This window comes from Aythya ferina (genome assembly GCF_964211825.1).
Source record: "Aythya ferina genome assembly, chromosome: 1".
Classification (NCBI taxonomy): Eukaryota; Metazoa; Chordata; class Aves; order Anseriformes; family Anatidae; genus Aythya; species Aythya ferina.
In genome coordinates, this window is record NC_140296.1 from 44,149,844 (window position 1) to 44,161,041 (window position 11,198).

The window sequence follows — 11,198 nt, forward strand, 5'->3', positions numbered from 1 at the left end:
CAAGGAGCACTCAGGAATGCTCATAACCCATGACCCTGGAGAATTACATAGTAGGATGTTGTTTTTAATCTAGGAGGAGAAAGCAGGAACTGCAAAATGTTTTGAAACAATCTGGAATTCAGTTGTGGTAGGATAGATAAGTCTGCTGTTTTATGAACTTGAAACATTTTAAAAATACCTCTAGATAAGAGTGGAGAGGATCACACACACACAATTACATGCATTATATATAACAGCACTGTAAACACTTCTTCACTAGCTCTTACATTCTCAGACACTTTTTGATAAATTGAACATTTTTTTTGAAGCTAGGTTCTTACATTCCTTATAATGTAAGAAAACGACCTTCTTAAACACGTTTGCTTATCTTGTTCCCACTTCCATTCTCTGATTTGTTAACATCTTGGTAGATCTAAGGAAATTGAACTCCATATGGCGTATGTTCAAAGAGTTAATGTAATATTGTATGTCCAGGACTAACCTGTTACCTAACAAGGTGCAGATGGTGGAACTTGGCAGGGGTGCTTGCTAAAACTTAGTTTTCAGGATAATTCCTTGTAAATAAGGCAGGAGCACAAAACCCGTGTGTTTTTGCTCTTCAATCCTAACAATATACTTTTAAGTTTATTGTAGGAGGTACTGTATACAATGAAAGCTCTCCCAAGAATGTGACAAAAAATTCTTCATTTGTTCCTATGTAACTTTGATCTAAATTATAACACTTCAGCTTTTCCTAGATCTCAGATCTACTGCAAATAATACTCCTTTTCAGTTTATTTTCCTCAAGCCTAGTAGTCCACTTTTTACCAGTACGTTATTGGTTTTAATCTCAAAAATTATTTAACTTTTCTTTGCCTTTTTAGACATTTTCAAGCTGGTTATAAGGATTTTCATTCTGTATCTAGGTCAGTCAGTGGGAAGAAAATCTGTTCATACTGTAATAACGTTCTGGGCAAAGGAGCAGCCATGATCATTGAGTCTCTTGGTCTTTGTTATCATTTACATTGCTTTAAGGTGAGAGTTGGGAAGTATCATCGTGAAGGAACAGGAACTAATCAGAAGCACGCATGGCTACTCAATGTTATGCTCACAGGGGCTCTACTAAAATCACTTGCTTCGCCTTCTACTCTGACAGCGTGGTATCTGCAGATTTCCATGAGGCAGTCCTATCTGCAGGCATTTAGCACTCAACTCTAGGACGATTTCATAAATGTTAGAGCTAAGAAGTAAGAATTCAACAAGTAGATGGACACACTGACTGTGAGATCATAGTTCTTTGAATTAGCAGCAAAAGAATCAGAAGGTGCTTGAGCCTCCTTTCCTAGAGAAATCAGATCCTTTTAAAATATCTCAGCTTGGACCCTGGCAATTGCAGCATCTAAGATGACCTGTCACTGCTAAACTAATCCTAGCAGTGTTCATGCGGTGCTTTCCAGGCAAAGGTATGTTGTCAGTGTTCAAACTGGCAAGATACAACCAAGCACCAAACCAGGTTTTAAACTAATCAGCCCTGGTTAGTAGCTAGGTATATTAAGCTCATTTTCAGCACTGAGACACAGTTGCAAGATTTCCAGTCAGCGTGGTGTAAATGCAGACCGGGGGAAAAGTAATAATAATAAAAACCTTCCTGCAAAAGATGTAAAAGTACTCTTACTTTCCCTGACATAGGACTAGATGAGGAATTAGACTCGGCTTTGGAGGTGCCATCATACCTTGCATCTTCCATGGCTTTAGCAAAGACTCCTCTGTGTCTCATTCAGTTTCCCTCTGTGCCCAGCTCAAATTATCAGAATATTACAAGGGATTGACTCAAAGCTCTTTCCTGTCCTGCCCACCCAGACAGTAATCCACAGAGGCTGATTTTTACTCCCTTGCTGCAGAACATGTCTTCTGTGTAAGGGAGTCCACCTGTAGGCCCTAACCTACTTAAGGCAATTGGAAATATTTTTGTTCAAGTTTCATGATCTTAAGATTTGTTCAATCTTTCATAAACGTTGGAAAAACCTGCCATCCAGAAGATTCATTTCTCATTTAAGCAGGCAAGTTATGTGTAGAAAGTCAGTTACTTCTCATAAATTTGTTAAGGATAGTGTTATGATCTGAGTTCCTGTCCTTCCAGAGGTGGTTCATATCCATAGCAAAGATGTGTTCAGCCAGCATAGTTAAATTGTTTACTGTTAGTATGAAAGTTATCAAGCCATTTATTCATGCGTTCAAGAAAAGTGAAATTCGCCCCTCTTCCCACAGATTTGTTACTATGATGCAAAGCTAGTGAAGTGTGTAGGACGCAAGTGTATGCTACTTTGACTGCCAAAGGGTTGAGGAACCCAGCACATGTATTGCCACATGGAAATCTGCAAGTAGCACACCCAGGTGTTCAGTGCCAAAATTGCTGTTGCCAGACAACAAATTCTTCCTTGTTGAGCCAACTTTAGTTTTCAGAGAAACTGAAGTTCAAATTAGATTTAATGAACTAATCTCTAAATAGCATCTGGTCTATGTTTGCTTAGTTGGTGTCTCTCTGCTATTCGTTGTCCAGTCATCACCTTAAAAATACTTTCTCAGGGTTGGTTGCATTTTGATCTACTAATCATTATACATTTGCTTCTAGTGGTTATGGGTTTGTGGTTCAAGCTTTGTTGGGCTTAATTCAAGCTGCTTTTGAGAAACATTTCCTTTTTTTAGTATTTGGTAAGGAGTTGCTAACTACTGATCTATCATACAGTGTGTTGCCTGTGGATGCGACCTTGGGGGATCCCGCTCTGGAGCTGAAGTCAGGATCCGAAACAACAAACTCTTCTGCAACGACTGCTATATCAGATTTAAAAGTAAGGCAATCCAGTTGCAGTGTGCATGACTGTAATTCTTCTTTGTGCTGTAAAACTTCAACTGTTTGTACAACTGAGACAGTTGATAGCTTTCATGTTTTGCTTCAAGTTGCTGTGTTAGTGAAAAGGTTTAGAAAGGTCTGATTTGTCTGTTCCTGTCTTTTGTAGGGTGTAGTCATTCTTAACTTTTAACTTGCTGGTAAATGGTTTTACCACCTTGTTATTTAATGGCTTCAAACAGACAACGCAGTGTAGTCATCCTGTTTTCTTCATAGATCTGAGAAGGTGGTATTGAGAAGTTGCCTAGGCAGCAAACAACTTCTATTGATAACAAGTCTTTTTTTGAGAATCTGTCTACATTTTTTTTTAAAGTAATCTAAATATGTGTTTAGTTCAGTCCTAACCAAAAGTGGAAAGATGTTAATTTATCTTGTGCAGGTGGCAGAAATGCTTCTTTCTTTTTGCATGCTATCATTATTTGAATTATAGGTCTGTGATTGGTTATTCGTTTAGGTACAAGTTCAGCAGGAATTGATTTACTTACAGATCTTAATTAAAAGGTGCAGTATAACTTTTTTCCTTTATTATAGTTTGCAGAATTCTGATTTATGGAGCATGATGTTAAGGATTTGAATAGTAGTGTTTTTTTTTTTTTTTTTTTTTTTCTGCTGTCATACATGATAGTAGACAACCTCCGAATTTTGAGAAATCATAGTTTTATATAGCTTTATGTAGCAAATATGGAATTCTCTAGAATGATAGAATTCAGCTAAGGGAAAAGGATTTCTGAACGATTTACTGGGAAGCATGCATGTTTTTACATGAGCCCAGCACGTTTTTCTCATTGTGGTCCAGAAGGCAGTGAAGGGAACAGGATACTCATGCTACTACACATGAGCAGGACTTTAGCATCTGCTGGCTGAGAAGCCCAGCTCAGAAATAAAAGAGAAGCTCTGCATCTGATGCTTTTGCTGTTTTCAGGCTCTTTTGGCTTCCATGGGGAGGAAAAGCTGACTGCACCATTGAAATGATTGTTTTTAGCCCTAGCTAAAAACAAGCAGAAAACCCCTCATCTCTACTTGATGCTAACAGTGTATTCACAGAGGCTAATGTTAGGTGCAGGGACACCTCTGCAATCAGTGGAAGGAGGAAGAAAATCCCTCCCCTTCCCTCTGGAGATGATCCAGAGCACTGGCTCAAATCTCACCAAATGTTAGAGATTATTGGAGATTGCCTGTTTGGAGATTATATCTCCTTGTTGAGTTTGAGACTGCGCTGAAGTGACTGTGTTCCTAATTAAAGCACCAAAGTATGTGAGCAATTCAATCTGGAGCCTGCTCATGTTTTTTTAGCTTTATCTATCTTTTCTTTTGGGTGCAAAATTTCTGTATGAGTTTGGAACTGGAAAAAAAAAGTTTATTATTCCCTGACAAAGACAGTATTCAGGGATGGAACTAACCCAAAACTTTATCATGGATGAAGCACTATTTAATCTCTCTGACGTTATAGCCAATAAAGTCATGACAGTGAGTAGCCTTTCAGAAGCAAAATTAATCTCCGATAAGTGGTTGTATACCCTTCCCTTCAGACTGCATCTTCTTGGGTCAGTGGGCACCTCATAACGTAAGATAGCTGTTAGGAGCTTGTGGGTAGGAAATGAAATATTGAAACTAGTGATTTGAACAATACAAAAACTAGCTATGTGATTACTACAATGAAAATATATACTGACAATGCAGCAGTGGTCTGTAATGCAGATAACTTTTGTTTGCAGTTAACATTTCACATCACTCTGATAATTCGGTAGTTTGGAATGTGAACGTATTGGCTAAAATGTTTGATAAACTGTAGGACTATTAATATTCACAATGTAATTTTACAGTCAAATATTTCTGCACATTTTAATGTTGATTTTGTTTTAAACTTGTAACATTATAGTGAAACACTGGTGTATTGGCAGGTTCCCTCAAATATGTGTAGAGAGAGAGAGGATAACCTTTTCTTGGTTTTAATATATATTGCTATAGTTATTTAGCAAATCCTAATCCGATTTATTGAAGGTTAAATTCAGAAAAACAGTGACCCTCTATTTGTGTTGATACTAAAAACAATTCCTAAGAACTTGGTAAGGTGCATGTTCTGTGGAAAACTACTTGGCCTGAAATATTTGCAGTGCTGTAGTTGAATTAAACCCAAGTTTTTATTGCTTATTACATTTGACTTTGTAGACTCAAAATGTATGCCTTACGTTTTGTTCCAAATTTCATAGATACTGGTAACACCATTGTATGTCAATCTTTTAAGTGAAAATTTTATTTTTTGTCATGGAGATTCTTCAATAGCTAGAATTTAATTACAGTTTTTTCTCTTAACAGCTGGACAACCAACCTCCATGTGAAGCAAACCTAGATATGAAACCACTGTTGCAGATAAAAGAAGAGGTGATTGCTGCTGATGTAGATCTATAAATATATATATTGTGTGTGTGTGTTTTTTCTAAGAGTAACTCTTGCTTGTCTAGTCTTCATAGCAATGCATTATATTCCTCATACAACTGTATTTTTATTTATGATAAAGTAATTGCAGTAAGGAAATATCTGGGGAAGATGCTTTTACAGCTTCAAGTACAGAGAGCACAAGGGGGGAGAATAAGTATATTTTCAATATATTTTTGAGGCTTATAATCAACTAGTTGACTTTCCAATGGTATATGAAGAGGGTATTTTGTTTCTAAGCTCTCGAAGTGAGCATTAGAGAAATAGTTAATATAAATATATATTTGCAATTGCTGTCTTTATTTTTGACATATACTGAGAGTGAATTCTCTGGGTTAATACGAAGCTGCGTTCAAATGCACACAAATGTGTCTGCTTTCCATACGCTGGTTTCTAAAATTATGTGCTTTCTGAAACTTCAATACAAAGAATAATCTGTTTGCTCAGTGGTGATGGCATAATATTCTGTGGAATCCATTCAATGGAAAGAGTTCTCTTTTCCTATTTGAAAAATGTAACTATCACTTTTTCCTCCACAAACTAGATGGAGAATGGTTGTTGAATTACAGTATATTTGTAAATAAAATTTCTGATGTTGCATTTATTAGAAGTCTCTTCTATTTCACTCTAGCAAAATGTGTTGTTAGGGTGATTTGCTGAAATATAACTTGAATTCTGGTCCTGGGAAAACCTTTTTCTATGAAAGGGTTAAAATGTCACCATAAAAATGTGTAAGAACAGTAGTTCTTGCTTTTTTCTTTTCACTCACAGACTTCAAATTTTATATGTATTTCTCCTGTCAAATTCCTCCCCCCTTCCCCCCCCCCCCAGCCTTTAATATAAGTGGTGAGACTGATTCTCTGCCCTGTATGCTCATCACTGAAGCAGGACAATCAGGTGAAGTGGAAGTTGCCCAAAATTTCTCAGAAAGAAACTGAAAGAAAAATCTTTGTCATGGGCCAGCTTCTCTACCCTCCAATGCATCAAAACATTTATCTTAACTTACCCTTAATTTCCCCTCTCCCAACATTGTATTATGCAGTAAAGCTGTGGGAAGAGTCAGGGATGGCCAAACCACCTTTTAGATCTTGAGCCTTGTCATGCTGCCTTGTCCCCGGGAATCACTTGGGCACAGAAATGCCTACAGGATGAAGAATGGAGGGAAAGAAGAAAACTCAGAAAACTGCACTTTGTGATACCTCTAGAGCTGCCCAACTGCTGGTCTGCAGCCTGGAGTGATGCACTCTGAGCCAGCCTGGCTTTCCATAAATGATGTCAATTATTTCTGTGTGATTTCATTTTTCCACAAAATATTTGAAAAATAATAAATTTAATTAGCTTGTTCTAAGTTGTTTTCTCTTTGGTCATGAGCAAAAAAAAAAAAAAAAAAAAAAAAAGTAGAATTTCAGATTTAGTGAGTGTCATAAAGCTGAAATTGAAACTCTTCCTCATTTGAAGCTGTTTCTCATCCTTGCTAAAGGCATAGTTTAACTGGGCTCCTTCAAACCTGCTTTTTGCTAATTCAAGTTAGCAAATATGAGCAAAGAAAACTCCTTCACCTTCTCCTTCCCATAGAGGGGAGGAGGCATGAAAACTTGTGGTGATTGGTGGCCGCCTTGATGTGGTGATTGGTGGCCGCCTCGGTCATAGCGACCATGAAGTGGTTGAGTTCAAAATTTATGGTGACAGAAGGAAAAGTGCCACCAAAACCTCATCCCTAGATATGGGGAAAGCGGACTTCAGGCTGCTCAGGGAACTAGTCAGTAAGGTCCCCTGGGAAACTGCTCTTGAAGGCCTCGATGTCCACCAGTGCTGGTCACTCTTTAAGCGATGCCTCCTAGAAGCACAAGATAAGGCAATTCCAAAATATCGCAAGTCAGGCAGGCGGGGCAGGAGGCCGGCGTGGCTGACCAGGAATGTTCTAATGGAGATTAGGCGGAAACAGAGAGTGTTTCGCTACTGGAAGGAGGGCCAGGCGTCATGGAAAGAATACAGGGATGCTGTTCGTGTTTGTAGGGAGAAAGTTCGAGTGGCCAAAGCACAGCTAGAGTTGAAGCTGGCTGTGTCTGTGAGAGAAAATAAAAAGGTTTTTTTTAGATATGTAAATGGAAAAAGGAGAACTAAAGAAAACATAGGGCCGCTCCTTGATAGGGAAGGTCTCCTCACAGACGATGACGTAGGCAAAGCAGAGACGCTTAACGCCTTCTTTGCCTCTGTCTTCAATGCCAATGATGGGCTTCGGGACCCAGGGTGCCCTGAGCTGGAGGACCGGGACGGTGGGGATGACAAACTCCCAACTGACCCTGAACGTGTGCGGGATTTGCTACTCCACCTGGATCCCTACAAGTCCATGGGTCCGGATGGGATTCATCCCCGGGTGCTGAAAGAGCTGGCGGATGTCATCGCGGAACCTCTAGGTATTTTGAGGGTATTTTGAGCAAGTTTGCTGATGACACCAAACTTGGAGGAGTTGTGGACTCAAATGAGGGCGTAAAGGCCTTGCAGAGGGATCTGGACAGGTTGGAGAGCTGGGCGATCACCAACCGCATGAAGTTCAATAAGAGCAAGTGCCGGGTCCTGCACCTGGGGCGGGGAAACCCTGGCTGCATGTACAGACTGGGCGATGAGACGCTGGAGAGCAGCCTAGAAGAGAGGGATCTGGGGGTCGTGGTAGACAGCAAGTTGAATATGAGCCAGCAGTGTGCCCTGGCAGCCAGGAGGGCCAATCGTATCCTGGGGTGCATCAAGAACGGCATCGCTAGTAGGTCAAGGGAGGTGATTGTCCCGCTCTACTCTGCGCTGGTGCGGCCTCACCTCGAGTACTGTGTGCAGTTCTGGGCACCACAGTATAAAAAGGACATGAAACTGTTGGAAAGTGTCCAGAGGAGGGCTACGAAGATGGTGAAAGGCCTGGAGGGGAAGACGTACGAGGAACGGCTGAGGTCACTGGGCCTGTTCAGCCTGGAGAAGAGGAGGCTGAGGGGAGACCTCATCGCAGTCTACAACTTCCTCGTAAGGGGTTGTCAAGAGGCAGGAGACCTTTTCTCCATTAACACTAGTGACAGGACCCGCGGGAACGGGGTTAAGCTGAGGCAGGGGAAATTTAGGCTGGACGTCAGGAGGGGGTTCTTCACAGAGAGGGTGGTTGCACACTGGAACAGGCTCCCCAGGGAAGTGGTCACTGCACCGAGCCTGTCTGAATTTAAGAAGAGATTGGACTGTGAACTTAGGCACATGGTCTGAACTTTTGGGTAGACCTGTGCGGTGTCAAGAGTTGGACTTGATGATCCTTAAGGGTCCCTTCCAACTCAGGATATTGTATGATTCTATGATTCTATGACTTGTTATGAATGTTGTTTCTATGTGTTTTGATACTCAAAGTATTTGGAGTGTAGTGTGCTCTGGTCAGCAAAAAACAATTATAAACTAGCAACACAAGATGGCAGTGTGTAAATGCAGCTTGCACAACAAAGAGCCTTGTCTGTGGTTTTAATCTTGTGGACAGTCCAGGCACCTTTCTGAAATGCTATATCTGACATTATGTATATATTAGCGTCTGACATGGAGAAGTTCTTGATTGCACAAAAGGTCATCAAGAAGGTCAAGAAAGCTGAGGGATCAAAATCAGATCATTTCAAGGCTGTTGCTCAAAATTCTTGGATAATGGGATTCTTTCACTACAAGAACATGTTGCAGTTGCAACAAGATTTATTTTTTTTTTATAAGGACACTTTTTAATAAATGACATGAAATTTGCAATGTATTGAGTTGTAAAGAAAACTCTCTGAGGTTAGGAAAAAGACCCAAGCTTTGCATTTTGGAGGAGTTATATACACCTGAATCTGAGCAGTCTCATTTGATTTTGTCTGCCAGTTGGTAAATTAACTGCTACTTAACCAGTACCAAGTAGGAAGGAAGAGAACAATTCCTATGGAGAAAAATAATCTAGATGATTCCCAATGGAGCATTTCCATGTATTTTGTTGGTTTCCTATTATTTTAGGTGCTGTTAAAGGGAGGAAGAAGAACCAGTCATTTCTCTTTTCTTTCATCAGCTTCAGATGTTCCGTTTAAGGTTAAAACCCTTAAGTGCATGTATGTGAATGCAGGTATATACAGGTGAGCTAGGCCTCTGTACTCCCATTAAAATCTAAGGTGATGGTGGCAGGTTAAGTCTAAACTCAGTTTTACACTCTGTTGTCTATTACTACTTGGGATGTTGTCAAGTTGTTTAGGACATCAGCCAGGGGCTGTGGATGTGATGCAAGACTTTAGAGATGTTTTTGCAATTGCTGCTGAAGGTCTTGTGGGATGCTTTAGAGCATCTGAAGAAGCAGCAGGGATTTATGAGCAAGCAACTGAATCAAACTCAAGTGAGAAGTGAGTACAGGCAGTAGAGCAAGTGTGATTCCATGGACCACTGAATAGGTGTCCACTGCAGGGTGGCCTGCTTAGCTCTGTTCATTGACTTTAGCATGAGTCTGGATCCCAGCTCACATGTACGCACTTGCATTTTTACATGCCTGTGTTTGCCTGCCTTAATGTTGACTGAATTCTCTGCAAAATACATGAGGAACTCTGTTTCAGCTTAATCCTTAATCTGTCCTACCTTTAGGCTCACAGATTACAAACTATTTAATTGCAGTCATTTGAATGTGGCTTTGGAGGTGAGTGGTCTGCTGCTGATGGTTCTAGCATAGGACAACGTTTAATAAAATGTAACTTCAAAAAATGAAAATGCTTTCTGTAACTCTCAGTGAGAAGCTGCTGTGGGATTTCTCCAATATATAACTCCAAAATATAAACAAATCAGGAATCCCTGAATGAATTTACCCAAATTTATTTTTTTACCCAAAGTATCAGTACAGGCTGGGGGACGACCTGCAGGAGAGGAGCTCTGAGGAGAAGGACCTGGGGGTCCTGGTGGATGACAGGTTGACTGTGAACCAGCACTGTGCCCTTGTGGCCAAGAGGGCTAATGGGATCCTGGCATGCATTAAAAGGAGCGTGGCCAGCAGGTCAAGAGAGGTGATCCTCCCCCTCTACTCTGCCCTGGTCAGGCCTCACCTGGAGTACTGTGTCCAGTTCTGGGCTCCCCGGTACAAGAAAGACAGGGATCTCCTGGAAAGAGTCCAGCAGAGGGCCACAAAGATGACACGGGGCCTGGAGCATCTTCCCTATGAAGAAAGGCTGAGAGACCTGGGTCTGTTCAGCCTGGAGAAGAGAAGACTTAGAGGGGATCTCCTCAGTGTATATAAATATTGGAGGGGTGAGGGACAGAAGGATGTAGCCAACCTCTTCTCAGTGGTTTGTGGGAATAGGACAAGGGGCAATGGCTGCAAGTTAGAGCACAGGAAGTTCCGCGCTGACATGTGAAAGAACTTCTTCACGGTGAGGGTGACGGAGCATTGGAACAGGCTGCCTAGGGAGGCTGTGGAGTCTCCTCTGGAGATATTCAAGGCCTGTCTGGACGCCTACCTGGGCAGCCTGCTCTGAGGAACCTGCTTTGGCAGGGGGGTTGGACCTGATGATCTTTCGAGGTCCCTTCCAACCCCTACGGTTCTGTGATTCTGTAATTTCAAGGTAATGCATATGCTAGCTTTACTGGGATTTCTTTAAGGCTTTTTTTTTTTTTTTTTTTTTTTTTTTCCTTTACTGACAGCAGTTTTCCTTAAAAAAAATGTCCAAGCTCAATTACCTAGGCATTCACCTCTTCAGGCAAGCTGGAGCACTGCAGGGGATGCTGGTTAGTGTCTGGATTTATGCAGCTAGCCATTTATTAGATCCTGTTGTCTGAATTTGGAGCTCACACTGACACCACCAGCAATAGGCAGAGCTGTGTCATTTTCAGGAAAGCACCTCCCAGGTGAGCCCTG

At 41.1% G+C, this 11,198-nt stretch overlaps 1 protein-coding gene across 19 annotated transcripts in view; it reads left to right on the top strand.

Moving 5' to 3' along the window:
• LMO7 (LIM domain 7) overlaps window positions 1-5,927 on the top strand; it is a 129,920-nt gene extending 123,993 nt beyond the window's left edge. For 18 of the 19 annotated variants that reach the window (XM_084527083.1, XM_084527097.1, XM_084527095.1 and 15 more), the window contains 3 exons: window positions 906-1,014; window positions 2,726-2,828; window positions 5,204-5,927. In XM_084527083.1, coding sequence (XP_084383209.1) covers window positions 906-1,014; window positions 2,726-2,828; window positions 5,204-5,226 — 235 coding nt within the window. In that variant the 3' untranslated portion in view covers window positions 5,227-5,927. The remainder of the gene's footprint in view (window positions 1-905; window positions 1,015-2,725; window positions 2,829-5,203) is intronic. The other variant, XM_084527096.1, reaches the window with a different exon arrangement.
• Window positions 5,928-11,198: the final 5,271 nt, after the last annotated feature.